We start from the raw sequence: 28,000 nt of genomic DNA, 5'->3' as shown, positions 1-28,000 counted from the left end.
CAAGTCTTGGAGAGAGGAAGCGGGAAGGTCGCCCTCCCTCGCCAGAACAGGGGGTTGAAGGAATTCTCCGAGCGACTCCCTCAGGATCCCTAGAGGCAGGGTAAGTGCGGGGAAGAAGCAGGACCCGCGTCGCAGAGGTGGGGGCCGGGACTCCCGGGCTTTCAGGCCCCTAGTCCTGGGGGGGTGGCACCCGGAGGACGCCAAGACTCCAGGCTCATTGCGTGGTTCCAGCGCTGCGGCCCGCAGACGTCCGGGCCGGCGGTGGGGCGTGCTCAGCCTCGGTGGGCCCGTTTGGCGGCCTCGCGCTCCAGCCGGCGGCACAGCTCCAGCCGGCCGCGCACGCCCCGCCGCGCCCCGAGGCCGCAGCCGCTGGCGCCGGGGGGTGGCCGCGCGTCCAGGGCCCGCAGCAGGCGAGGGAGGTCGCGCAGCAGGCGGTAGCGCGGCAGGGCGCGCAGCGGCGCGGGGATGTCGCCCTTGGCGCACAGGCGGCCGAAGTAGCCGAGCAGCAGCGGGCGCGGGGCGGCGCGCAGCAGGGCGCGCAGGGGCGCGGCGTGAGGGTCGGCGCGGCGGGCCGGGCCGGGGTCGGCCCGGCTCCACAGCAGCAGCACCGTGCCCCGCTCCCGCGCCACGCGCGCCCGCGCCGCCCAGAGCCACGGCAGCGGGCCCAGGCGCGCCACGCGCCTCCCTTCCCACAGGTCCACGATCACGTCGCGCCCGCCGCCCAGCGCGGCCCGCAGCAGCTCGGCCAGCGCTCCCACCAGACGTCGCTGCGCCTCCGAGTCCGCCGAGTGCAGCAGCAGCACCGGCCGCGCGGCGTGGCCTGGGCCTGGGCGGGAGCAACGGGGAACCGGGTGGGCGTCTAAGCCACCGCCTGGCCCTCTCCTGCCCTATCTCCAGGCTGCACCATAGGGTAGGGTGCCTCCTCCCCTTCCCCCTCCTCCCCCCTCTTTTGCCCTGAGGGTTGGTGCCCAAAGCAGCCCTAGCCCAGAGGGTGCCCGTGGGCTAATTCCGGGAGCAAGGACCAGGGCCCCAGGCTTGCTCAGTGCAGTGCAGGCTGGATTTCCATCCACCCCACTTGCCTCTTGCCCAGGGTCTCGGTTCACTAACCTCGTGGGGTGCACGGAGTGGCCTGAGGCTCATCACCACTTGGGTGGTAGGGGCAGGAGGCCTTGGCAGGGGAGGGGCGAGGGGGCAACTAGCCTGGGAGCTGCACAGGTCTGAACCCCCAGGTTACCTGCAGGTGAGCTTACCTGACAGTGGGCGCCAGAGGGTGAGAACCAGAACAACAGCCAGGAGGGTGGTAAGGGCCAGCAGTGCCAGGATCAGGAGCCCCAGGTGTCTGTGAGAGACTGAGTCAATCGAGCAGGGTGAGGCCAAGCCCAGCTACTCAGTGCCCCACCTCCCTCTGACCTCCCCACCCCCACCAAGAGCTCACCATCAGGACACAAGCGGTGTCTCCAGGCGAACTGGACATCTGACCTCCACACCTGAGGGCACAGAGACCCCACCCCTGTGAGCGCCAGGGCATGCCCTGCTTGCAGGAGGGGTGGCATGGGCCAGCGGGGGAGGGGGGAGAAGGGCCGGGGAATTCCTCCAGTGCAGGGTTTGTGTCTGGCCCAGCTCTCGCCCTGGCACCGAGCGTGTCGAGGATGGCAAACTCGAGCGTGACAAGTGGCCAGACTCACAAAGTAAATTCATAACATTGGCCAGGGCTGGCGTGAGGCCCTGAAGGGCAGGCCTTGGCCAAAACACTCAGACACCGCTGAGCCACCGCCACCATGCCAGAATGCAGGATGCATGGCACCGGGTTTTCTGATTTTCTTCAGGAGAAGCCAGAAACCCAGCTTTATGTACATACATAAACGGTCTAATTCCAATTTCAAACATTGTGCTAGCCAAACCAGACATCTTCGATGATGGGCTTTTTCACATGGGCCACCGGTGGAGTAGATGACAGGGGTCCGTGTGCAGGAATGAGGGTAGGGTTCCTTACCAGGACACAGTCCCCAGGCCTCGGGAAGGGGATGATGAGGTCGAGTATCACCAGGCTGGAGCCCTGGGTCTGCAGGGAGAAAAAGCAGAGTGACTGTTCCCCTGGCGCCACATCTAGCTCTGCCCGGCCTCTGAGTCCTTGTCCATGCTGTTCCTCCCCACCCGCTACCCCTGCTCCCCGGGCTTCCGGGCAAGTACCTCCCCTGGCAGGAAGACTTCCCCGGCAACTCTGGCCCCCACTGATCTTTCCCACGTCTCAACTCTTTTTTTTCTTTGAGACAGAGTCTCACTCTGTCACCTGGGCTAGAGTGCTGTGGCGTCAGCCTAGCTCACAGCAACCTCCAATTCCTGGGCTCAAGCGATCCTCCTGCCTCAGCCTCCCGAGTAGCTGGGACTACAGGCATGCACTACCGTGCCCAGCTCATTTTTTCTATATATTTGTAGTTGGGCAATTAATTTCTTTCTATTTTTAGTAGAGATGAGGTCTCGCCCTTGATCAGGTTTCGAACTCCTGACCTCGAGTGATCCTCCCGCCTCAGCCTCCCAGAGTGCTAGGATATCAGGCGTAAGCCACCGCACCCAGTCCCAGGTCTCAACTCTTGCTGCAGTCAGACGCTCGTCAGCGGACATTCTCCATGTGCCTGTGCTCTGTGCCAAGCCTGGAGGAAAGCAGGCAGAGACAGACCCTTCCTCTGCCTTCCAGCAGCTCACAGACCTGGGAGACTAATCATCTGCTGCTTCCCTCCTCTCTCCCACACAACTGAAGAGGTTCCTGGTCCATTGGAAAGAAGGGAGTGGGGGGTCAGGAGACCTAGGTTCAGGCTTTTAACTGTTGTCTTTGTAGCCCCTGGCCATGAGGTCTTTGCATAGAGATACCTCTTCCCTGAGCCTCAGTTTCTTCCTTTGTTTATGGGGCAGGTAATAATCTTTATTTTACTGGTTATTGAGAGCGTCAAATGGCAATGTGCATATGAACATTCTTCTTTCTTTCTTTCTTTCTTTTTTTCTATTTTCAGTTGGCCAGTCAAATTTTTTTTTTTTATTTTTAGTAGAGACGGGGTCTCGCTCTTGCTCAGGCTGGTCTAGAACTCCTGACCTCGAGCGATCCTCCCACCTCGGCCTCCCAGAGAGCTAGGATTACAGGCATGAGCCACCGCACCCGGCCAATACGAACATTCTTTGTAACAGACTGCAGTGTGTATATTCGTTTATTTTTTATTAAAAAAAAATTTTTTTTTTTTGAGACAGACCTCAAACTCCTGGGCTCAAGCAATCCTTCTGCCTCAGCCTCCCAGGTAGCTGGGATTATAGGAATGCACCACCATGCCCGGCTAGTTTTTTCTTTGTATTTTTTAGTTTGCCAATTCATTTCTTTCTGGTTTTAGTAGAGATGGGGTTTCGATCTTGCTCAGGCTGGTTTCGAACACCTGACCTTGAGCGATCCTCCCCCCTTGGCCTCCCAGAGTGCTAGGATTACAGGCGCAAGCCACTGGGGCCAGCCCCAAGAATTTGTCTTAAATCCTAAACACAACTTGGTCTTAAATCTTAAGTGTTCACTTGCCTGCCTGCTTGGGAGCCCTCATAGAATGCAAAACAAACAAATCAGCTACAAGTGAGCATAGGAGAGAGAACTGAGAAGAGCTAGTCACGCTTAATCAGCTTGGTGCTGTGGTATTGTGGGTGTTTTTGATTGTGGTTTTTACATCAGATACACAGAGGAGAGTCTGCTAGTCAAACCGCTCCTAGTCCACAGAATGGAGTTAAATCTGTCAGTAGTTTATAGTATTGTGCAGACAGCACCTCAGCTCCCAGGGGCTCTGCCTCCTGAGACAGAGAATGTCTGCACAGGTGCATATGGAGGCATGAGAGTGATGGTTAGGAGACAGCCAAGTTGAGGGAAAGGCATCAACATAAGGCCAGGTGCGGTGGCTGACGCCTGCAATCCTAGCAACTCTGGGAGGCTGAGGCGGGAGGATTGCTCAAGGTCAGGAGTTCGAGATCAGCCTGAGCAAGAGCGAGACCCCGTCTCTACTATAAATAGAAAGAAATTAATTGGCACATGCCTGTAGTCCCAGCTGCTCGGGGAGGCTGAGGCAGGAGGATGGCCTGAGCCCAGGAGTTTGAGGTTGCTGTGAGCGAGGCTGACGCCACAGCACTCACTCTAGCCTAGGCAACAGAGTGGACTCTGGGCCGGGCGCGGTGGCTCACGCCTGTAATCCTAGCACTCTGGGAGGCCGAGGCGGGCGGATTGCTCGAGGTTGGGAGTTCGAAACCATCCTGAGCGAGACCCCGTCTCTACTAAAAATAGAAAGAAATTAATTGACCAACTAAAAATATATATACAAAAAATTAGCCGGGCATGGTGGCGCATGCCTGTAGTCCCAGCTACTTGGGAGGCTGAGGCAGGAGGATCGCTTGAGCCCAGGAGTTTGAGGTTGCTGTGAGCTAGGCTGACGCCACGGCACTCACTCTAGCCTGGGCAACAAAAGTGAGACTCTGTCTCAAAAAAAAAGAGTGGACTCTGTCTTAGAAAAAAGAAGAAAGAAAGAATGGCATCGACATAAAATGTGGCAGCAGTTTGGATAAGCTGGGGGACAGCTGGATGTGGGAGGGCCGCTCCCTTGCCTCTGTTATTTCTGTAAATTCAGAAACTGAAAGGATTGGAAGCTGCCCCCGTGAGGACCCCACTCGCTGACTGAGGGGCTTCTAGTTAGTAGGAGTCAGGGATCTGTTTGCCTCCACCTGCCCAGGGTCTGTCTCAACGAGGTGACAAGGGAATGGGGGGTCATGCCCCGAGCAACAGGATGCAGTGGGGGCGAAGCCCTGCGCAGGCCGTACCTGGCTGACGCTGTACACAGGCGGCACCAGGGCGTCCTGCCCCGAGCCTGGGCGGCTCCAGGCAGCACTGAAGGTGGCATGCATCCTCGAGGAGAAGTGGAGGATCAGCTGCTGGGCCCGGGTGTCCATGCTCACCTTCCAGGAGGTGAGAGACCCTGCGCATGCGGGTGGTGGGAGCTGGGCTGCGGCCGACAGGAAGCTCAGGGCCGGGCTGGGGTTGGCTTGGTCACCGTTGGGTAAGGGGGAATGGGAGCAGGGGGTCCCAGCCGAGGTCACTTGCGGGCTCACCAGTCTGCTGGGGGCATTCCACGTGGCTGCTGTTTCCGAACGAGAACTGCAAAATGCAGGAGTGGCCAGTCAGCGTGCTTCAGGCGACAGCCACGACCCTCGCCATCCACCCTCTCCCCTGCTGTTGTACCTTGAAGCAGAGCTGGGGGTGCAAGTCCACCTTCTCCAAAACATACCACTTCGGAAGAGAGGAAAGTTAGGGAGGAAAATCCTGGGCCTAGCCCTGCCCACCCTAGCCCGGCGGGGGGAGCCTGTCCTCACCCCCTCTGACTCTTGAGCCGTGGCATTGGGGAGGTCTTCACAGAGGGGGTACCGGTCCTGTTTCCGGCAGAGGGAGGCCTGCAGCTTCAGCGGGCAGCGGAGTGTCGGGGCCATGACCATCCGATTGTGCTGGCTGTAGTCAGCAAAGTGTACTGACTTCCAGAAGTCGGAGCCATCTGGGCAGGGATCAGGGTGGGTGAGGCCTGAGTCCGGCCTTGGTGCCACCTTGCTGCTCACACCCGCAGGGCAGCGGGGGCCGCATTTGTGAAAGTGCCCAGCCTGGTTCCTGGCCTGAACGGCTAATAAATGAGCATCCCTTCTCCACGCCCCTTTTGTTATTACCTCTCTATCCAGCTGTCTCCCCTACTTCCTGGGCCTCCATTCTGGCCAGCTTCTTGCTGCTCCCCCAAATTAGAAATCTGCTTGGGCTCCCGTCAGAACTAGGACTGACTTCTCCCATCTTCTGCTTGCTTGCTTGCTTGCTTGCTTGCTTTCTTTCTTTCTTTTTTTTTTTTTTTTTTTGACAGAGTCTTGCTTTGTTGCCCAGGCTAGAGTGAGCGCCATGGCGTCAGCCTAGCTCACAGCAACCTCAAACTCCTCAGCTCAAGCAATCCTCCTGCCTCAGCCTCCCGAGTAGCTGGGACTACAGGCACGCACCTCCACGCCTGGCTATTTTTTTCTATATGTTTCTTTTTGAGTTGGCTAATTAATTTCTTTCTATTTTTAGTAGAGACCGGGGTATCGGGGAGGGTCTCGCTCTTGCTAAGAATGGTCTCGAACTCCTGACCTTGAGCAATCCACCTGCCTCAGCCTCCCAAAGTGCTAGGGTTACAGGCGTGAGCCACGGCGCCCAGCCCCATCCTCTGGTTTCTAAATCCTGCACATTTTCTGAGCCCAGCTCAGGTGCCACCTCCTCTAAGAGACCCTCCCTGCTCTCTACAGCCTTCATAGGCTTCTCCCTTCCCTGCGTCCGTGCCCTCCGGCCTGGCCCTCCATCACGCCCCTGCCCCATGGGTACCGCAGGCTGCATTGCACCGTTTGCTTGTTGTGTCTGAGAGGCCTGTCTCTCTTTGAGGACAGCCCTGTGCGTGCGGCACTTCAGACATCACGGACCACTCTCCTGTGTGATATTTAGTTCAAGCCTCACGGACTGCTTGCGAGATAGGGCAGGTGTCATGTGACAGGTGAGGGGAGTGAGACTCTGACAAGAAGAATCAGCAGAGGCCGGGCGAGGTGGCTCACGCCTGAAATCCTAGCACTCTGGGAGGCCGAGGCGGGAGGATCGCTCAAGGTCAGGAGTTCGAGACCAGCCTGAGCAAGAGCAAGACCCTGTCTCTACTAAAAATAGAAAGAAATTCATTGGCCAACTAAAAATATATAGAAAAAATTAGCCGGGCATGGTGGCGCATGCCTGTAGTCCCAGCTACTCGGGGGGCTGAGGCAGGAGGATCGCTTGAGCCCAGGAGTCTGAGGTTGCTGTGAGCGAGGCTGACGCCACGGCACTCGAACCTGGGCAACAGAGCGAGACTCTGTCTCAATAAATAAAAAATGGGAACCCAGGTCTTCTGGCCCATCTTCCCGGAACGGTACCCTGGGCCTCATGTTTGTGAACTTCTCACAGAGCTAGGGGACTCGGGACTCTGGTTTGTCGGCAGGCTGACTGGTAGACAAGGCAGCCCTCTACCCTCATTGACCCCAGGGAAAGTGGTCGCCTTCTGCGGCTTCTCTGCAGCACAAGTGTGAGTGTGTGTGTGTGTGAGAGAGAGAGAAGGTATGTGTGCACAAGACAGCGTCTGAGCAGCACTTACAGGCTTCAGGCCAGCTCTGGAAGGGACATTTTTTATGCCTCACGGTGTCTTCTTGCAGGTAGGCAGCCTGGAGGGACAGGGGCGCAGGCGGAGAGGGTCAGAACAGGGGCTTTTCCCATCTCGCTCAGACCCGAAACTCATTCTAGCTTCCCCTTACCGTGAGGTGAGCCGCCAGAGCTGGCAGGGCACTGAGGAGGGGCGGGTGGGGTGTGGGCAAGGGGGGAGGGTCTCTGGCGTGCAGGACAGATATCAGCAAGGAGGGGCTGATGCATCCTCTCCCTGGACAGGACCAGCCCCAGAAGGAGGGAAACCCTGAGGTCCACGTTCCTCAACTTTGGCCTTCTCTGGCCTCCACTCTCAGCCATTCCCATGGTGCCCAGTTCCCAGAGTTGGCTCCTCACTCTGGACTGTCCAAATGCCCAACTCTTTTTTTTTTTGAGACAGAGTCTCACTCTTATTGTCCGGGCTAGAGTGCTGTGGCATCAGCCTAGATCACAGCAACCTCAGACTCCTGGGCTCAAGCAATCCTCCTGCCTCAGCCTCCCGAGTAGCTGGGACTACAGGCATGCACCACCATGCCCGGCTAATTTTTTCTATATATTTTTAGTTGGCCAATTAATTTCTTTTCTAGTTTTAGTGGAAATGGGGTCTTGCTCTTGCTCAGGCTGGTTTCTAACTCCTGACCTTGAGTGATCCTCCCACCTCGGCCTCCCAGAGTGCTAGGATGACAGGCGTGAGCCACCATGCCCTGGCCTAAATGCACAACTCTTGTCCACCCTGGCAGTTGCTCAAGGCTCCAGGTCTCTGCCTGCCCCCTCCCTTTGCTCTCCAAAGTAACACGGTTCCCTGCCTTTCTGTCTGGTGCAAAGAACAGGTGCTTCAGACTTATAAAGGAAGGAGGAAAAAAAAAAAAAGAAAAGAGGGCCAGGCGCAGTGGCTCACGCCTGTAATTCTAGCACTCTGGGAGGCTGAGGCAGGCAGACTGCTCGAGGTCAGGAGTTTGAAACCAGCCTGAGTGAGACCCTGTCTCTACTATAAATAGAAAGAAATTAATTGACCAACTAAAAATATGCATATAAAAAATTAGCTGGGCATGGTGGCTCATGCCTGTAGTCCCAGCTACTGGGGAGGCTGAGGCAGGAGGATTGCTTGAGCCCAGGAGTTTGAGGTTGCTGTGAGCTAGGCTGATGCCTTGGCACTATAGCCTGGGCAACAGAGTGAGACTCTGTCTCAAAAAAACAAAGAAAGAAAAAAATTAAGGATGAAGATGTCTACAGAGGCCTGGAGGGGACAAGACTTTTGGGGGCATTTGGAAAGCTGCAGTGACCATGCCCATGCCTCTGTCTTGAGTCCTCAGGACTCACATTGATGGTGGCTGTGTGTTCCGGCTCTGTGGGCTGAGGCCGAGTCTGGGCCAAGGAAAGATGGGTTGGGCTGGCGCTGGGGCTGGGATCACCCTGAGAAGATCCTGTGTTCGGGAGCCCCTTCTACCTCTGCCCCAGCCCACCTGGGGCCAGGCTTCCTGAGCATCCCAGTGACACCCAGTCCCTTGGAAGCCTGACTCACTGGTGCTCGCTTCGGCAGCACACATACTAAAATGGGACTGACACGGAGGAGATTGGCATGGCCCCTGTGCAAGGAAGACACACAAATGCGTGAAGTGTTCCATGTTTTTCCGATTATTAATGTGGTGCACAAAGGGTGGTGGTGTTCACCAAAGACTCGGGGGGCGGGGGGGGAGATTGACCCCCATCGGAGGGATGTGGCGAACAGTGTGGATGGGAAGGGCATAGCTCTAACCCTTGCTAGGTAAAGGCAAAGTTATAAAATCTCACCAAAATCTTTAAAACAAAACAAAACAAACACATTTCTCAGGTGTCGGACAGGTGGGAGGGGGAGGAGGGGATGGGTATATACACATTATAATAAGTGCAATGCATTGTCAGGGGGATGGACACACTTAAAGTTCTTGCTCTAGGGGGGAGGGAAGGCAAGAGCAATGTATGTAACCTTTTTTTTTTTTTTTTTTGAGACAGAGTCTCACTCTGTTGCCCGGGCTAGAGTGCCATGGCGTCAGCCTAGCTCACAGCAACCTCCAACTCCTGGGCTCAAGCGATCCTCCTGCCTCAGCCTCCCGAGTAGCTGGGACGACAGGCATGAGCCACCATGCCCGACTAATTTTTTCGAATTAGTTGGCCAATTAATTTCTTTCTATTTATAGCAGAGACGGGGGTCTCACTCTTGCTCAGGCTGGTTTTGAACTCCTGACCTCATGCAATCCGCCCGCCTCTGTCTCCCAGAGTGCTAGGATTACAGGCGTGAGCCACCATGCCCGGCCTTGTAACCTTAACATTTGTACCCCCATATTATGCTGAAATAAAAAATAAATAAATAAAACCTGACTTGCTGGAGATAGGCGTGACCAGCTGTGCCACCTGGGGGGCCTAGGAGCAGAGCCATGGACAACCCACACCTCTTCCCCTGCTCACCTCTATGCATAGACAGGGCAGCAGGAATTCATAAGGCAGCTCTGCCGTGTGGCCCCCAGACACGACTTTCTGTTGACGGCAGCAAAGGAGAAAAGAGACGCCTGAGAATGAGCACGGGCCCCATGGACAAGGGCAGGGAGAGAGCTGGGTTGGCCTTGGCCAACACGATCTCGTTTTCCTTCCGTGGGAGACTGACTTCTCCCACCAAGAGATTTCCTCCTACAGAGTCTCTGCTCTTTAGTCTGACCGTGTGCTCTAGGTGCTCTAGGTGGAGTCAGGGGGAAGGAGACAGGGAAAGGAACGGACACCTATTGAGCTCCTACTGTATGCCAAGCAGGGTCCTAGGTGCTAAAAGAACTCCATCAGGTTAATGCTAGCATCACAGTGATCTTGTGAGGTAGCATCACAGTTCTATGAGGAAGGGAGCCCAGGGCCTCGGGTACAGCAGCAGTCCCTGCAAATGGTACCAACTGCATACAGTTGCACCCATGACAACTGCAGGTGGAGCATGGGAGGTTAGGGCCTGGGCTGGGAGAATAGAGACGTCTCATTCTTTGAGGGGCAGGAACAAAGGGAGGGAGCTACATGGGTACCAAGACGGATGATAGGACCATTTTGTTATATTCTTGGGGCAAACAGCCTCTTAGGGGAGCTGAAGAGGGTTTTTTTTACATTTTTGAGACAGAGTCTCACTCTGTTGCCAGGGGTCAAGCAATCCTTCTGCCTCAGCCTCCTGAGTAGCTGGGACTACAGGCATGCGCCACCATGCCCGGCTAATTTTTTCTATATATATTAGTTGGCCAATTAATTTCTTTCTATTTATAGTAGAGACGGGGTCTCACTCTTGCTCAGGCTGGTCTCGAACTCCTGACCTTGAGCGATCCTCCCGCCTCGGCCTCCCAGAGTGCTAGGATGACAGGCGTGAGCCACCTCGTCCCGGGCCCTTGAAGAGGCTTTTTTTTTTTTTTTGAGACAGAGTCTCGCTTTGTTGTCCAGGCTAGAGTGAGTGCCGTGGTGTCAGCCTAGCTCACAGCAACCTCACACTCCTGGGCTCGAGCGATCCTTCTGCCTCAGCCTCCCGAGTAGCAGGGACTACAGGCATGCGCCACCATGCCCGGTTAATTTTTTCTATACATATCAGTTGGCCAATTAATTTCTTTCTATTTATAGTAGAGACGGGGTCTCGCTCTTGCTCAGGCTGGTTTTGAACTCCTGACCTTGAGCAATCCGCCCGCCTCGGCCTCCCAGAGAGCTAGGATTACAGGCGTGAGCCACCGCGCCCGGCCTGAAGGGGCTTTTTAATGCAACTGGAATCACACTGAGGGTCCTCTCATGGGGGGCAAATGCCATATTCATTTCTCTGCTTGTCATTCACAGTGGCTCCAGGTGTCTGCCTGCCCCTCCTGTTTCTCTCTTCCCAGGTAACAAGGCCGCCTGCCTCCTTCTGTGGGGTCCAGAGAAGTGTTCACACCAGCCACCTCAGCTTGCAAGGAGGCCTTGGACAATTACCTTCCCTCTCTGGGCCTCAGTCTCTCCAGGTGTACAACGAGTGGGCCTCTTTTGCTCCAGCACTGGGTGATCTGGCCTTCTGCAGGGGATGGCCATGCATACCTGGGCATCGAAGGGACTGCTCAGGTCTTCACACTCCAGGGCCCACTGGTGACAGAGACGCATGCTGACCTCAGGGCCTGGAGGGAGGGTCACCCGGATGGCCCGTGCCTCTGGCAGCAAATCAAAGGAGAACTCAGGCCCTGGGGAGAGGAGAGACGCGGCAGCCTTGTCTCAGGGCCTCGACACAAATGTTCCTGCTCGGTGGAACCCATCTCCTGTCCTACCCGGGGCCTACCTCTGTGCCTTTGTGTGTCCGGTCTGGAGGGGGTGTCCACTGCCCCTGGGTCTGAAGGTTGGGTCCTTTTGGTGCGCAGCCCCCCGTGGGAGATGTCTGGGGAGGGGACGGAAACATGACAGCTCTTCCCAGACAGGCAGCAGCCGCCCAGCAGCTTCCTCTGTAGGCGGAGAACAAGGCTGGCCTTACGCCAGGATCGGGAAACCTGGTCTACGGCCGTGCTGCCCTGAACGTGCGGGACCTCATCGGGTCTCGGGAGCTAAGCGGGGTCCGGCCTCGTTGAGTATTTGGGTGGGAGGGGATCGGGCTTCTGTTTCCACCTCTGGAACCTGAGGTACCACGGGTGAGTAAGTCGTTCAACCTCTTTCAGCCTCAGTTTCCCTAACTGTGTCACGGACAGGATAGTCTACTTCCTCTCCACACCTTCCATCTTGCTCCCGTGACAGGAGAGCAAAATGAGAGGCCAGAAAGAAAAGGGCTGCGGGCTGCATGGTAGGACTGGAAGTGGCAGGGGGAGTACCTGAGCAGACGCCGCCAAAATCTTGCGTCTCCTACAGAACTTGAATTTGGAAGGCTTTCTGGATTTCTGCTGCACCGGGAGGTGGAAGCAGACCCATTGGAGGCCTGCATGGGGAGGGAAGGACACACTTACTGTCCCGCCTGTCACTGCCCCTCCCCCGCCTGGAGATGTGGCCCAATTTTGGATAGTCAGTCATTTTATTTTATTTTATTTTATTTATTTTTTAAGACTAGTCAAGTGCAGTAGTGAGGAGAGGGGAAAGTAGTAGAACATAGTCAGTCATTTTAAATAAAGTAGAGGCTGGCACGGTGGCTTACGCCTGTCATCCTAGCACTCTGGGAGGCCAAGCGGGAGGATCGCTCAAGGTCAGGAGTTTGAGACCAGCCTGAGCAAGAGTGAGACCCCATCTCTACTAAAAATAGAAAGAAAGAAATTAATTGGCCAACTAAAAATATATAGGAAAAATTAGGCCAGGCGCGGTGGCTCACACCTGGAATCCTAGCACTCTGGGAGGCCAAGGCGGGCAGATTGCTCAAGGTCAGGAGTTCGAAACCAGCCTGAGCAAGACCCTGTCTCTACTAAAAAAGAAAGAAATTAATTGACCAACTAAAAATATATATACAAAAAATTAGCCGGGCATGGTGGCGCATGCCTGTAGTCCCAGCTACTCAGGAGGCTGAGGCAGGAGAATCACTTGAGCCCAGGAGTTGGAGGTTGCTGTGAGCTAGGCTGATGCCACGGCACTCACTGTAGCCTGGACAACAAAGTGAGACTCTGTCTCAAAAAAACCATATATATATAGGAAATATTAGCCGGGCATGGTGGCGCATGCCTGGAGTCCCAGCTACTCGGGAGGCTGAGGCAGGAGGATCACTTGAGCCCAGGAGTTTAAGGTTGCTGTGAGCTAGGCTGATGCCACGACACTCTAGCCTGGGCAACAGAGTGAGACTCTGTCTCAAAATAAATAAATAAATAAAGGAGAGTAAGGATGTCAAGCTTCTTTAGTCCTCAAAATTACAATGCAAATTTAAAAAGGATTAATTTCTTAAGTATATGTATAAAAAGCTGTATACACAAAGACATTCATTGTAATATTATTTCTAACAGTAAGAAATTAGAAAAAAACCTGCCAATTCTTTTTTTTTTTGAGACAGAGTCACACTTTTTTTTTGAGACAGAGTCTCGCTTTGTTGCCTAGGCTAGAGTGAGTGCCATGGCGTCAGCCTAACTCACAGTAACCTCAATCTCCTGGCTCAAGCAATCCTTCTGCCTCAGCCTCCCAAGTAGCTGGAAGAGAGTCACACTTTGTTGCCCAGGCTAGAGTGAGTGCCATGGCGTCAGCCTAGCTCACAGCAACCTCAATCTCCTGGGCTCAAGCAATCCTACTGCCTCAGCCTCCTGAGTAGCTGGGACTACAGGCATGCGCCACCATGCCTGGCTAATTTTTTCTATATATATTAGTTGGCCAATTAATTTTTGTATTTATAGTAGAGACGGGGTCTCGATGTTGCTCAGGCTGGTTTTGAACTTCTGACCTCGAGCAATCCGCCCGCCTGACCTCCCAGAGAGCTAGGATTACAGGCATGAGCCACCATGCCCGGCCAAAAACTGCCAATTCTTAAGCCAATGTATGAGCATTTAGTATGCACCAGGCACTGAGCTAGCCAATGAAATATAGAGTTGAATAAGAAAGAAGATACTACTTTATGAATAGAGGGTAACAACAAAAAGTGTATAGAACTCAAAACTTTTAGTCCCAAGAATCTTGGCTGGGGGGCCAGGCGCCATAACTCATGCCTGTAATCCTAGCACTCTGGGAGGCTGAGGCGGGAGGATCGCTCAAGGTCAGGAGTTTGAAACCAGCCTGAGCAAGGGCAAGACCCCTGTCTCTACTAAAAATAGAAATAAATTAATTGGCCAACTAAAAATATATAGAAAAAATTAGCCGGGCATGGTGGCGCATGCCTGTAGTCCCAGCTACTCGTGAGGCTGAGGCAGTCAGCCCAGGAGTTGGAGGCTGCTGTGAGCAAGGCTGACACCACGGCACTATAGCCCTGGCAACAGAGTGAGACTCTGTCTCAAAAAAAAAAAAAAAAAAAAAAGGATCTTGGCTGATTGGCCAAAAAGATTAACATCTTCACAAAAGACACGATTGTACCCATGAATATCAGTCATGGCATGTTGTTTTAGGATGCTGTAAGACCCTGTTGGGGTTGACACAGGACAAATATCTACTCTGGTATGACAGATCCAACTTGCTTCAGCCTAGGTGCCCGACCCCCACCCCGCCTCTGCCAAAATGTCAAAATGTGCCTAATTCACATCTTCACTGAGAATGGCCCAAAGCGCTGTCTCCCATACCTGGGGGGTCTGACAGCAGACGCAGGCACAGGGAGCAGGAGCGGTGCGGAGTGCACTGTGGCTTCGTGGAGGGGAGGGCCGCCCGGGGACGGCGATGAATACGGGCAGAACTTCCTGTGAAAACCAGAAAGGAAAGCAAACAATAGGGTCTAAGGAGGTCCTTCCCCCCAACACACACACACACACACACACACACACACGGTGGATGTGAGGCTGAGCTCTGCCAGTGACCCCCTGGAAGTGTGATCTTGGGCAAGTTACAGGACCTCTCTAAGTGCCAGATTCTTCATTCATGAAGTGGGGCTGTAGGCCGGCGTAGTGGCTCACGTCTATAATCCCAGCACTCTGGGAGCCCGAGGTAGGCGGATCGCTTGAGGTCAGGAGTTCAAAACCAGTCTGAGCAAGAGCGAGACCCCGTCTCTACTATAAATAGAAAGAAATTAATTGGCCAACTAATATATACGGAAAAAATTAGTTGGGCATGGTGGTGCATGCCTGTCGTCCCAGCTACTCGGGAGGCTGAGGCAGGAGGATCGCTTGAGCCCAGGAGTCTGAGGTTGCTGTGAGCTAGGCTGACGCCACAGCACTCTAGCCCAGGCAACAGAGTGAGACTCTGTCTCAAACAAATAAATAAAAATAAAGTGGGGCTGTTGTAAAAGCCAAGCAAGGTGACGTGTGGGAAAGTGTGGCGTAGGGCACACCATAAAATACTCGTGCAGGGTGACTATTGTGTTACTGACGGCAGTGAGCGACCAGTTGAGGGGAGGGACCAGTGTTTACGGAGTGCCTGGAGATTTACCCGTGTCTCTTATTTAATCCTCCCCAGAGGTCAGAAGCAACAATGTCTTCATTGTGCAATCACTTCTGCCATGCCCCTGCGCTTCTCAGACACTCAGGGCCCGTGTTGCAGGCGTTCAGTGCCCCGTCTGAGGCCACGGCACTGCAGAAGCCTGTGTCAGACTCTCAGTGCACACGCAGGCATGTCCTGATTCCGGACCTGTGCTTTTTCCTTGACACTGTGCTGCCTCCCAGGTTGGGAACCAAAAGTTGGAATGGGGAGAGGGAGCCTGCTGTGGGTTCTGGAACACAGGGAGGTGTGGGGGCAGGAAATGAGACTCACCAGTGAAGCAGTCATCCTGAAGGCACAGGGCCCAGCAGGGAGAAGAAAGGAGAGAGTTGGGGTTAGTAGGGCCCTTCATCAGGAGAATTCTCCCTGGGATCTTCGCCTCAGATCGCTTATCCCCATTAGCTGTCCACAGCTCAAAGCTTATCCACTGGGCCTCTGTCTTCCCGGCTTCGCTCAGCCGAGACCCTCGGCGCGCCAGGACCTGGGCTACCCCTCTGAGACTGTTAGAGGACACACTGAGACTGCCCCCAGAGCCCAGGGATTGGGGAGGTGGCAGCGGCGGGCAAGGCAGGCGTCCCTACCTGGCAGCAGCACCTTACCATGTGAGAGGCCAGCAGACGGCAGGTTCTCCAGCAAGGCAGGTGGGGACAGCTGATCCCAGCAGGGGCGGAGAGTCCGATGAGCAGCAGGAGAGGCAGGAGCAGAGCTTCGAGTCTGGGGTGCCCCATGGGCTTCTGTGCAGTCAGGGTGCCCAGAACATGGCTGCGCAGCCCTGAAGGTGGGCAGCAGGTCTCGCTGGCTGCTCGGCGTCAGCAGGGAACACGGTACCAGTGCCTGAGCCCTCGCCTCTGCCTGCCCCTGCCCCACCCTGCCCTAAAGCTCCTCCTGGATCCTAACCAGCCAGCCAGGCTACATTCCTTCTCCTCCAAGTGGAGGGATTGAGGGAGGCTTGCCCCCCCAAAAAAATCCCTTCTGCCCCCTACCTGAAAGACAAGGGTTTCCTGCTACTGGCAGAGAAGTGACAGGAAAGGGGCCAGCATCAGGTTGGGGACTGCACCCGTTGAATAACCCCTCCTACCCCTGCAGGTCTGACCCGCCCATCAACACACTCGAGCTTGAATCTCCCTCCAAAGGACATGTGCTTCATCCCCACTTAGAGAACGAACAGAGCTCTACTCTGCGCTGGGTGCTGGAGACAAAGAGGTGACTGAGGCACCATTCACAGTTGGGCAAAAAAAAAAAGGTACTAGAGGCTGCACATGAACCTCACATGCCTCTGTATGCACCCTGAGCCCCACCTGGCTGGCTCTTATGACGATATCCATGCTCTCTCTGCCCATCAGCCAGCTCCAGCTCTTCCGGGCAGAGGCCTCCATGCCAAAGGGGCCTCCAGCATCAAGAACCCGCTAATCAGCAGAGCCCACTCAGGAAGCCCGAGCTCATCGCTGAGCCCTGGAGCAGAGGGAGTGGGCCCCACGCACTGACCTGGTTTCCTGCGGTTTCCGGTGCTGGAGAAAGGCTGACGAGGCTCCATCTCTGTGGGAACCCTCCCCATCATCCCACAGCTTCCTTCCCCTCATGGAGCATCTGAGCTGCTTCAGCCCTCGCCTTGGCGACACACACAATGGAAAGAAAGTTTGGGGCACACCTACCAGGTTGAGACATCCTGAGATTGTTATTGTCCCTCCCGACTCTATCCGGACCACCTGTCGGGTAGCCTGATCACAGCCTTCTCTCACTCAATTCTAGGCTCAGGTCTCCAGGGTCACTGTCTTGGAGGCTGTATCCTACTAATTGTCCTAAAAATATCCTCTAGATAAAAAACCCTTTCTTGGCCGGGCATGGTGGCTCACTCTGTAATCCTAGCACTCTGGGAAGTCGAGGCAGGTGGATTGTTCAAGGTCAGGAGTTCAAAACCAGCCTGACTAAGAGCGAGACCCTGTCTTTACTATAAATAGGAAGAAATTAATTGTCCAACTAAAAACTAGCTAGAAAAAATTAGCCGGGCATGGTGGCGCATGCCTGTAGTCCCAGCTACTCGGGAGGCTGAGGCAGGAGGATCGCTTGAGCCCAGGAGTTTGAGGTTACTGTGAGCTAGGCTGATGCCGCGGCACTCACTCTAGCCTGGGCAACAAAGCGAGACTCTGTCTCAAAAACACCAAAACCCTTTCTTATTCTTTATGTTTCTCCAATGCCTAGCAGTGGATGTCATGAAATAGGCGTTCTGTAGTTGAATAACTGTAAATTATGATACATTTCATCTAAGTAGTTTATCTGTTTCACACTTCGAGAAGTACTTTCATATTTGATACTTATAACCACTTCGTGAGGCAGGTAAGTGATAATTATTGCTTTTCTTTCATAAAGAAAGCGATAAGGAAGCGGAAGGAAAAGTGATTTGGTCTGTAGCCCAGGGAGCTCCACTTCTGCGATGCCCTCACAACTGCAACTCAATTCTTCTGTCTTCCTGTGGTCTTCCCTCTCACTGCTTCATCTGCTTTAGGGGATACTACAACCACAGCCGGGTGGGTGGCTCAAACCTGTAATCACTCTGGGAGGCCGAGGCGGGAGGATCACTCAAGATCAGGAGTTCGAAACCAGCCTGAGCAAGAGCAAGACCCCGTCTCTACTAAAAATAGAAACAAATTAATTGGCAAACTAAAAATACAGAGAAAAAATTTAGCCAGGCATGGTGGCACATGCCTGTAATCCCAGCTACTCGGGAGGCTGAGGCAGAAGGATTGCTTGAGCCCAGAAGATTGAAGTTGCTGTGAGCTAGAATCACACCATGGCACACCATGGCACCCTAGCCCGGGCAACAGAGTGAGATTCTGCCTCAAAAAAAAAAAAAGAAAAAGAAAGGAAGGAAGAAAGGGAGGGAGGGAGGGAGGGAGGGAGGGAGGGAGGGAGGGAGGGAGGGAGGAAGGAAGGAAGGAAGGAAGGAAGGAAGGAAGGAAGGAAGGAAGGAAGGAAGGAAGGAAAGAAGGAAGGAAGGAAAGGAGGGAGGGAAGGAGGGAGGGAAGGAAGGAAGGAACTACAACCACGAGGCAGGGAAAAATTATACGAAAAGCCCAGAAATGCAGAATCCCAACAACTCAACAAGCAGAAACTAACATAAACCAAATGGTTTTTGTTCTTTTTAAATTGTTGACAGTAATTTTCACAATGTGTCTTTGAAAGTACTCTATGACCATAAAGTACTATTTCTTTTTTTTTTTTTTTTTTGAGACAGAGTCTCACTTTGTTGTCCAGGCTAGAGTGAGTGCCGTGGCGTCAGCCTAGCTCACAGCAACCTCAAACTCCTGGGCTCCAGCGATCCTCCTGCCTCAGCCTCCCAAGTAGCTGGGACTACAGGCATGCGCCACCATGCCCGGCTAATTTTTTATATATATATCAGTTGGCCAATTAATTTCTTTCTATTTATAGTAGAGACGGGGTCTCGCTCTTGCTCAGGCTGGTTTTGAACTCCTGACCTTGAGCAATCCGCCCGCCTCGGCCTCCCAAGAGCTAATATTACAGGCGTGAGCCACAGCGCCCGGCCATAAAGTACTATTTCAATAACCAAAGAAATTCCAAACTGTTTTGTTTTGGTTTTTTTTGAGACAGGCTCTCCCTTTGTCACCCTGGCTACAATACACTGGCCTCATCATAGCTCACTTAAACCTCAAACTCCTTGGCTCAATGGATCCTCCTGCCTCAGCCTTCTGAGTAGCTGGGACTACAGGCACAGACCAACACACCCAGCCAATTTTTCTGTATTTTGTAGACAGGAGTCTTGCTGTTGCTCAGGCTGGTCTTGAACTCCTGGCCTCAAGCAATCCTTCCACGTTGGCCTCCCAAAGTGCTATAATTACAGGCATGAGCCACCGTGGCCGGCCTTAAACATTTTAAAACTACTATTTGCATTCCAATTCTTTGAAAGTTAGCAGTCTGTGTTGATTTACCATGTCCATTACCTGTACATTTCCATCTGCCTCTCTCTGCTCTTCAAATTCTATCTCTACTTTAGTTCTATCGTCTGTGACATACATCCTGACTTTAGTTTATAGTAGGGAAAATTAAAATTACTTCATTCAATAAATTTAGAATGCATGCTATGTGCTAGGTACTGAGCAAGCGGTGTGGAAAAGACATACAAAGCAATTAATTCTGTCAATAAAAGCAGTAAGGCCGGAGGCGGTGGCTCATGCCTGTAATCCTAGCACTCTGGGAGGCCGAGGCGGGCGGCTTGCTTAAGGTCAGGAGTTCGAAACCAGTCTGAGCAACAGCGAGACCCCGTCTCTACTATAAATAGAAAGAAATTAATGGGCCAACTAATATATATAGAAAAAAATTAGCTGGGCATGGTGGCTCATGCCTGTAGTCCCAGCTACTGGGGAGGCTGAAGCAGTAGGATTGCTTGAGCCCAGGAGTTTGAGGTTGCTGTGAGCTAGGCTGACGCCATGGCACTCACTCTAGCCTGGGCAACAAAGCGAGACTCTGTCTCAAAAATAAATAAATAAAATAAAGGCCTGGCGCCGTGGCTCATGCTTGTAATCCTAGCTCCCTGGGAGGCTGAGCCGGGCGGATTGCTCGAGGTCAGAAGTTCAAAACCAGCCTGAGCAAGAGCGAGACCCCATCTCTGCTATAAATAGAAAGAAATTAATTGGCCAACTGATATATATATATATAAAAATTAGCCGGGCACAGTGGCGCATGCCTGTAGTCCCAGCTACTCGGGAGGCTGAGGCAGTAGGATCGCTTGAGCCCAGGAGTTTGAGGTTGCTGTGAGCCAGGCTGATGCCATGGCACTCACTCTAACCTGGACAACAAAGCGAGACTCTGTCTCAAAAAATAAAAAAAAAATAAAAATAAAATAAAAGCAGTAAAATAAAAATTCAGAGAAAGAACTCTTGCTACTTGAATTACAGGAACTGGAAAGCTCCAAAATTACCATATGAACTGGGTCTTAAAGGGTAAGTGATAAAGGAATGTAAAAGTAGAAAAGGGAATGGAGCCAATATGGGGATCCACAAGAGGTTGAGTTGACTAAGATAGGGCATGAGAGGGAAAACTGGGAGATAATGCAGAACAGGTGGGTTGGGACCCCTTGGAAACCTCAGAAAGAGATTAGGACACTTAGGTTGCTGCAAAAATAACAGCACATGGTAGGGACTTAATGATCAGGGAATGGATGATGATCCAGAGCTGTGCTCTTGGTATACTCAACAAAGGAATGCAGGAAGAGGGATGGGTATAAGGCAGAAAAGCAAAGTTAAGTTTAGGACATACTGATTTTTTTTTCAGTGACAGGATCTTGCTCTCTCACCCAGGCTATTGTGCAGTGGTGGGATCATAGCTCACTGCACCCTCAAACTCCTGGGCACAAGTGATCTTTCTGCCTCAGCCTCCCAAAGTGCTGGGATTACAGGCATGACCTGCCTCACCCAGCCGGGACATACTGATTTTTGAGATGATAATCAGAACATCTAACAGAAGAGATCTTGCAGTTAGAAGTACTGCCAGTACCTAACACTATACTAAGTGTGACTAAGTATATGCACAGGTTTATAGAACAAAAGAATGATTACAACTCTGGAGAGGGCAGAGGTCTGTAGTTACAGATCTGGGCATCATCCAAAGACAATAAAGTCAAGTGTAAAGGGACACACACATCTTTCATGCAATAAATACTGTGTCAAAATTTTAGGTGTGAAAGGATGGATAACCTCTCCCACTTCTGTTTTTATCACTCCATACCATTGGATTTATGTTCATTGGTTGTTTCACATGTATAGCATGTTTCGACTAAATTGTAAACTGTCTACAGAGATACTTTAAAATTCTTTTGGATACCATTATAGAGTAGTAGATACATAACTGACATTAACATTGACCAATGAACATGAAAATCGAACTAAAAGAGCCCATAATCCAAGCTAGATAGATGAGAATGGACCATGGTGAGATTAAATGTCTGGCCCAAAGTAGTTCTTGCCAGTCAGCTGCAGGGTGCAACTGTGGCTTAGGTTCCCCACAGCTAGTTCACTTCTTTATGGCCACTGCCAAGTTTCTCAGGCAGCTTCTACCTATCTCCTAGTGTCTAAGACCCCTCAAACAACACACCTTTTACAGTCTTTCAAGCTCCAAACACAAGGCACAAGGTAGACACGGCAGTCTTAACTTTATTGAGGTTCTTTTGAATTCAAATGCTTTGCAGAAGAGACCACAGCCTTCAGGGGGAGCAGCTTTCCAAATGTTTGCTGACCCATGACCTATAGATTGAAATAGAATTTGATTTATTCCCTGTTTCCTTCAGTCTCAGTGGCTAAGGGGTGACCGATGGAAGTGGGGACAATGACCAAGAGGAGCCGAGGATGAGGCTCAGTCTTAAAGAAAAACCCCGAAGGGCCTCAATTTCAACCAACTGAAGTTTGTTTCACAGCAGTTGGCCATCCAGTTCTAACCGACCAGGAATATATTAAATATAGTTTTGCTACCTCAGCAGATGGCAACAGGAGGGGCTTTCCAGAACTCTGGCCTGGTCAGCATCACAGCTGCTAAAATCACCCGAAGAGATTTTGGAACAGCTCGTCTATCCCTGTCCCTTCATTCAATGGGAGGGAGGCCTGGGCTTCACCCCACAGAGCAGTCCATCATCAGGCAAGCTTCATTTACGCTTCTTCTCCTGTGTGCTGGTGAACCAAGAGTCTAGGAGCTTCTTGCTGTAGTATAATTGCCAGGCATGCACTTGGACTGCCAGCACCAACACCAGGTACATGACAGAGACGGCAGAAAATCCAAAAAGGAAGCGGTAGGCCTTGCCATGGCGGTAGAGCTGCTGTGCCGCAGGGAACATCTCCATGCTGCCATAAATGAGGGGCGCAATGGAAAAGAGCCCCATGCTGATCATGGAAAGCACCAGGTAGCTAATGTTGTTGCGGGGGAAGGACAGAAGGCCCAGGAGAGAGGGCAAAATGCTTAGCAGATACGGGTACTCCCACTGATAGGGCATGGCCACCTGATCATGCGACAGGAGCCTCAGGTGTCCCACGCTCATCTTGGCAACCAGCAGCAGCCATAAGACCAGATGCACGTAGATCAGCTTCTTGATTTCATACTTGAGGGTCACGCTGTGGAGCAGAGAGGAGAGGGAGAAGTACCTTTCATTCAGATTTTTCTGACCACCAACGATATGCACAGCAACTGCATTGCACACTAGGATACAAATTTGAATAAGATAGCCCAGAGGCTAGGCACAAGAACAGAGGAGGAAAAAATGATTAGAAAAGGAACTGAACTATGGGAGGCTGAGGCGAGCGGATTGCTCAAGGTCAGGAGTTCGAGACCAACCTGAGCAAGAGCGAGACCCTGTCTCTACTATAAATAGAAAGAAATTAATTGGCCAACTAATATATATGGAAAAATTAGCCAGGCATGGTGGCGCATGCTTGTAGTCCCAGCTACTTGGGAGTCTGAGGCAGCAGGATTGCTTGAGCCCAGGAGTTTGAGGTTGCTGTGAGCTAGGCTGACACCATGGCACTCACTCTAGCCTGGGCAACAAAGTGAGACTCTATCTCAAAAAAAAAAAGAGGAGAAGAGAAGAAAAGAGAGGAGGGGAGGGGAGGGGAGGGGAGGGGAGGGGAGGGGAGGGGAGGGGAGGGGAGGGGAGGGGAGGGGAGGGGAGGGAAAAGGAACTAAAAACAGCTCTAGTAAATACATGTTCCAAGATATATGGGACCACGGGAAGGAGGACTTGTCAGAGAAGGTTATCTAGAGGCGAGTAATACCTGAGCTAGGCTCTGAGGGATGAGTGAAAATGGGCATTCCATGCAGAGGCAGTAGCATGCAGGCAAAAAGGCATACGCATTTATGTTTCAGGAAACAAATGGTTGAGTGTGGCAAGAACACATTGTGGGGAAAGGGGAGTAGTGGGATATGAAGTTACAAAGATTACGAAAGAGACAGTTTAAAGCCAGGAGAGTAACTGTGTTTAGAAAGATGATTTTGCACCACAGGAGTACAGCCCAGAGGGAGAAAGGTACTGGCAATGGGGAAAGGAGCTCATACTGCCCCTATTTCTCCAGCTAGATTTTTCATCTACAGGAAGCACATATCTCTCTTACTCTTCTAATTCTCTCAGTTCCCAAATGTATCCTCTCCATACCCCCTAGAGCAATGTTTCTGCTCCGGGAAGGCATGAAAACACCTTCTTGGGTTGTGAGGCTCTCTTAAGCAGGTGCCTAAAGATGAGAATGAAGTGAGGGCCCAAAAAGCTTGTCATTCTTCAAAATTATAGAGAGAAGGATTTGAAGAACATTCTGGGAGAGTTCAATGGATTTAAGGAAGCAAAATCTTTTTACATTTTTATTTTTAAAATATTTGCTACAGAAAATGTGGAAAAACGCAGAAAAAAAAATAGTCATCTCTAGACCTCAAGCTCAATGAAGGCAGGTGACAGTTTTGCTTTTTGTTTCTTTTTTTTAATAAACTTTTTATTGAAAGTATAACATGAAAAGAGACCAGGTCTGCTTTTGGCTCTAAGAGCCTCAGCGTCTTACACAATGCACGACGGGTAGAAGCTCAAGAAGGTTATTTGTCGAACAAATGATCGCATGTGTAAATATCCCTTACATCGGAGTGTTTATAAAATTCGTTTTGGCCAGGGAAAGGCTCCCTTTTACCCTCCACATCCCCGCGAACAGCCCAGAATATAACAGCTACCATGGTACTAGGTGGTAGGCCTCAAGCTTTCTTCTTACCCCAAACCCAAAAGGCGGGTTATTGTCTCCCTCTGCAGATGAGGAAACTGAGGCTCAATGAGAAATCGGGTTTCCAAGAGCACCGATCTGACTCCAGAACCCACGCGGGGCTGGATCCCCTCAGGGCACGGAATGAATGAAGGTGTGGCCCTCGCGAGGGCGACGGGGACTTCCCAGGATGGGAGACAGCCCGACGCCATCGCTGGAGGAGGGGACTCTCCAGGTGTGCGGGACTGGCCGGGGAGAACGACCGTGAGGCCGTCAGTGCTCTTCGCCTCGCTCCACCATACCTCATCTGGTAGTGCATGGCGACGCGCTCCCGGTGCTGAAAGTCGCTGCCGTCGGTGCCGGCCGCTCGCGGGCCTGCCCGAGACGCCATTGTAAACGCCCAGAACCCCGGATTTCCCCTCACTGGGAGTCGCGGCTGCTACCACAGCGCCGAGACGCAGGGGAATGCCATTCGCACCGCCACCCTACAGCCGCGCGGCTCTCCGCGGAGGACTTCCGGCTTCTCTGGTCTTGGGAGGACCGACTCTGTGGTCGCTCCTCCAGCGCGCACGCGCACAGGTTCTCTCTCAACTTCGCCCAGCCCCTGCCGAGCGGAGCGCACCGGAACTGGGTCCCCCAAGTTTGGCGGATTTTTTTTCCGTCTGCCGGGATGGCTGCTTGGAGGCTCTCTGGCTTTCTTTAGCTCTAATATGAGTCTGAGACACCGCTGTCTCCACTTCACAGAAGGGGAAACTGCTCTTTGGAACACACATCATTCACACAGGTTATCAACTTTCTCCGCGGGATCGCTTCATCATTGCAAAAAGAAAAGGGTGACTTTTCCGTGAGGAAACCTGGTGCCGCCACCCCCTTAACCAAGTGGTCAGAGCTAACCCGGCCTATAATGAGCCAAGCTGGCACCCTCTGTCTCCCGATGCGCTGAGGATACAGCATCGCTTCCGTGTCGTGTCTCTGACAGGAATACTAAACCTGAATTTAACCATGAAGAAATGACAAAAAAAAAAAGAAATGACAGACAAACCCAAACTGAGGAACATTCTGCAAGACGGCTGGACTGCACTCTTCAAAAATGTCAAGGCCATGAAAGAAAAAGCAATTATTTCCAAATAAAACATTACGTTATCTGTAGAGACAAGAGTAGAACGATGGTTACCACGGGCTGGCAGGGCTGGGCAGCGACTGGGGAATTGCTGTTTAATGGGCACAGAGTTTCAGTTCGGAGGATGAGACAGTCTTAGAGGCAGGAGGTGGTGCTGTTTGCACATCCCATGAGCATGTGCTTAATGGCACTGAACTGTACTCTTTTAAAAAGGATTAAGGTGGTAAATTTGACGTTAGGTACATTTTACCACCATAAAAAAATAAAACTTTGGCTGGGCGCGGTGGTTCACGCCTATAATCCTAGCACTCTGGGAGGCTGAGGCCGCAGGATTGCTGAAGGTTGGGAGTTGGAAACCAGCCTGAGCAACAGGAGACCCAGTCTCTACTCAAAATAGAAAGAAATTAATTGGCTAACTAAAAAAATATATATATATATAAAATTAGCCAGGCATGATGGTGCATGCCTGTAGTCCCAGCTGCTCGGGAGGCTGAGGCAGGATTGCTTGAGCCCAAAAGTTTGAGGTTGCTGTGAGCTAGGCTGACGCCACAGCACTCACTCTAGCCTGGGCAACAAAGTGAGACTCTGTCTCAAAATAAATAAATAAAAATAGAAAGAAATTAATTGACCAACTAAAAATATATATACAAAAAATTAGCCGGGCATGGTGGCGCATGCCTGTAGTCCCAGGGAAATGGGAAGGCTGAGGCAGGAGGATCGCTTCAGCCCAGGAGTTTGAGGTTGCTGTGAGCTAGGCTGACACCCTGGCACTCTAGCCAGGGCAATGGAGTGAGAGTCTGTCTCAAAAAATAAAACTTTAGGCCATGTGCAGTGTCTCACACCTGTAATCCTAGCACTCTGGGAGGCTGAGGCGGTCGGATTACTCGAGGTCAGGAGTTTGAAACCAGTCTGAGCAAGAGCGAGACCTTGTCTTTACTATAAATAGAAAGAAACTAACTGGCCAACTAATATATAGAGAAAAAATTAGCCAGGCATGGTGGCACATGCCTGTAGTCCCAGCTACTTGGGAGGCTGAGGCAGCAGGATTGCTTGAGCCCAGGAGTTTGAGGTTGCTGTGAGCTAGGCTGATTCCACGGCACTCACTCTAGCCTGGGCAACAAAGCGAGACTCTGTCTCAAAAATAAAATAAAATAAAATAAAACTTTAAGAAAGCTACATTATTTGAAAAAAACGTACTGAACATCCACTACACACCACTATACTATACTATAACCTGGGGACACAGAATGAAACAGACATGGTCCCTGTCTCTTGAGGGATCACAGCCCAGTGGGGGGAAGACCTTAGACCCATGAAGCTGCAAAATAGGGCGGTGAGTGCCATGAGGGGAGAAAGTACAGGAGGCTGAGGGAGCAAAGAGAAGGCACCTCTCTCCCACTTTGAGGGTTAGGAAGGCTCCCCAGAGTGGCAGCATCTGAGCTGAGGCCTAAAGCCTGAGTAGGAATTAGCTGGAGTAAAGAGGTAGTAGGGAGGGGAAGGCATTTCAGGCAAAGGGAACTGAAGCTGTGAAGGCCCAGAATCCAGAGAGCACTGGCTGTTTAAAGAACTGAAAAACTTCAGAGCGACCGGAGCATTTGAAGGCCACAATAAAGAGGTAAGCCTTGGTCAGGCATGGTGCCTCACTCCTGTCATCCCAGCACTTTGGGAGGCTGAGGCAGGAGGCTTGCTTGAGCCCAGGAGTTCCAGAACAACCTGGGCAACATAGTGAGATCCCATCTCTAAAAAACAAAAATAAATAATTTTTTTTTATGGAAGAATAAAGAAATGTGTTTAATACTTAGTATCAAACTAAAAAGCAATATACAATTACCAAAACAATCTTTTATTCACTAATAGACTTTTTCTGATAAGGACCACTTGGATTGAACAGAAGCTTTCGGTAAATAAGGGCCCCGTCAGCAAGACAGACCACTGCTGCCAAGAATCCAAATGCCCCTCCAACAACTGTCAATGTTGTAGTTTCTGGTATTAGTGCCAACACAGATACGATGATCAGGAATACTATTGTTACCATTGAGTTGATAATATCAAGTAAAGGCCAAAATAACCATTTCATTAATCGATCAAGTCTGAGTATATATAAAAGTATGAAAAACAAAATGATGGCAACTTCAAATCCAGTGATAACTATGTATGATTCAGGGGCTTGTGCAATGATAAAAAAGGTCATAGATGTCACAGTTAGTGCCAGCCGCAGCATCTTCACGTGGCCTTTCACGCTGAAGCAGAAGGCGTGATGATGTGCTTTCCGCTGTGCGGCGTCCATGGCGCCGGCATAGCAACAGTCCGCCTCTCCGGCAAGCCCTCTCCTCAGCGCACCGCCCCACCAGTCCTCCGCCGCCATGCTCAGCTTCCCGCCCTCCGTGCCAATAAATAAATTTAAAATAAAATAAATGGAGGCCAAGGCGGGCAGATTGCTCGAGGTCAGGAGTTCGAAACCAGCCTGAGCAAGAGCGAGACCCTGTCTCTACTATAAATAGAAAGAAATTAATTGGCCAACTGATATATATATAAAAAATTAGCCGGGCATGGTGGCGCATGCCTGTAGTCCCAGCTACTGGGGAGGCTGAGGCAGGAGGATCGCTTGAGCCCAGGAGATTGAGGTTGCTGTGAGCTAGGCTCACGCCACGGCACTCACTCTAGCCTGGACAACAAAGTGAGACTCTGTCTCAAAAATATATATATATAAAAATAAAATAAAATAAATGAATTTTAAAAATTAGCCAGGTATGGTGGCACATGCCTGTCGTCTCAGCTACATGGAGGCTGAAGTATGAGGATTACTTGAGCCCAAGCGTTCAAGGTTATGGTGAGATCATGTCACTGTACTCCAGCCTGGTCAACATAGTGAGATCCCATCTCTAAAAAAAAAAAAAAAAT

At 51.8% G+C, this 28,000-nt stretch overlaps 2 protein-coding genes, 1 long non-coding RNA gene, 1 other non-coding gene and 1 pseudogene across 4 annotated transcripts; 2 read left to right on the top strand and 3 right to left on the bottom strand.

Moving 5' to 3' along the window:
• The first annotated feature begins 2 nt into the window (after positions 1–2).
• LOC142865014 (uncharacterized) lies at positions 3–17,143 on the top strand. Its single transcript, XR_012915304.1, has 3 exons — positions 3–100; positions 16,337–16,493; positions 16,594–17,143. It is a non-coding gene; the product is annotated as an uncharacterized LOC142865014 (long non-coding RNA).
• On the bottom strand, positions 96–16,026 carry IL17RE (interleukin 17 receptor E). The gene is made up of 16 exons (XM_075998416.1): positions 15,763–16,026; positions 15,524–15,539; positions 14,404–14,517; positions 12,043–12,146; positions 11,523–11,682; positions 11,288–11,427; positions 9,677–9,745; positions 7,188–7,254; positions 5,380–5,555; positions 5,249–5,296; positions 5,119–5,164; positions 4,831–4,985; positions 1,994–2,062; positions 1,436–1,487; positions 1,251–1,349; positions 96–826 (listed from the first exon to the last, which is right to left on the bottom strand). The coding sequence occupies exons 1-16, from the start codon at positions 15,976–15,978 to the stop codon at positions 273–275; spliced, it is 2,085 nt and encodes a 694-aa protein (XP_075854531.1). The 5' UTR covers positions 15,979–16,026; the 3' UTR covers positions 96–272.
• LOC142865029 (U6 spliceosomal RNA) lies at positions 8,756–8,862 on the top strand. The gene has a single exon (XR_012915331.1). It is a non-coding gene; the product is annotated as a U6 spliceosomal RNA (small nuclear RNA).
• A 4,251-nt stretch (positions 17,144–21,394) lies between the features above and the next one.
• Positions 21,395–24,608, bottom strand: JAGN1 (jagunal vesicle mediated transporter 1). The gene is made up of 2 exons (XM_012760685.2): positions 24,282–24,608; positions 21,395–22,362 (listed from the first exon to the last, which is right to left on the bottom strand). The coding sequence occupies exons 1-2, from the start codon at positions 24,368–24,370 to the stop codon at positions 21,900–21,902; spliced, it is 552 nt and encodes a 183-aa protein (XP_012616139.1). The 5' UTR covers positions 24,371–24,608; the 3' UTR covers positions 21,395–21,899.
• A 2,251-nt stretch (positions 24,609–26,859) lies between these two features.
• LOC105869087 (chemokine-like factor pseudogene) lies at positions 26,860–27,466 on the bottom strand (annotated as a pseudogene).
• Positions 27,467–28,000: the final 534 nt, after the last annotated feature.

The sequence above is a fragment of the Microcebus murinus genome, chromosome 28 (assembly GCF_040939455.1).
Source record: "Microcebus murinus isolate Inina chromosome 28, M.murinus_Inina_mat1.0, whole genome shotgun sequence".
Lineage (NCBI taxonomy): Eukaryota > Metazoa > Chordata > Mammalia > Primates > Cheirogaleidae > Microcebus > Microcebus murinus.
Note: the sequence above shows the minus strand (reverse complement) of the source record. Positions and strands in the feature narration are given on the sequence as shown.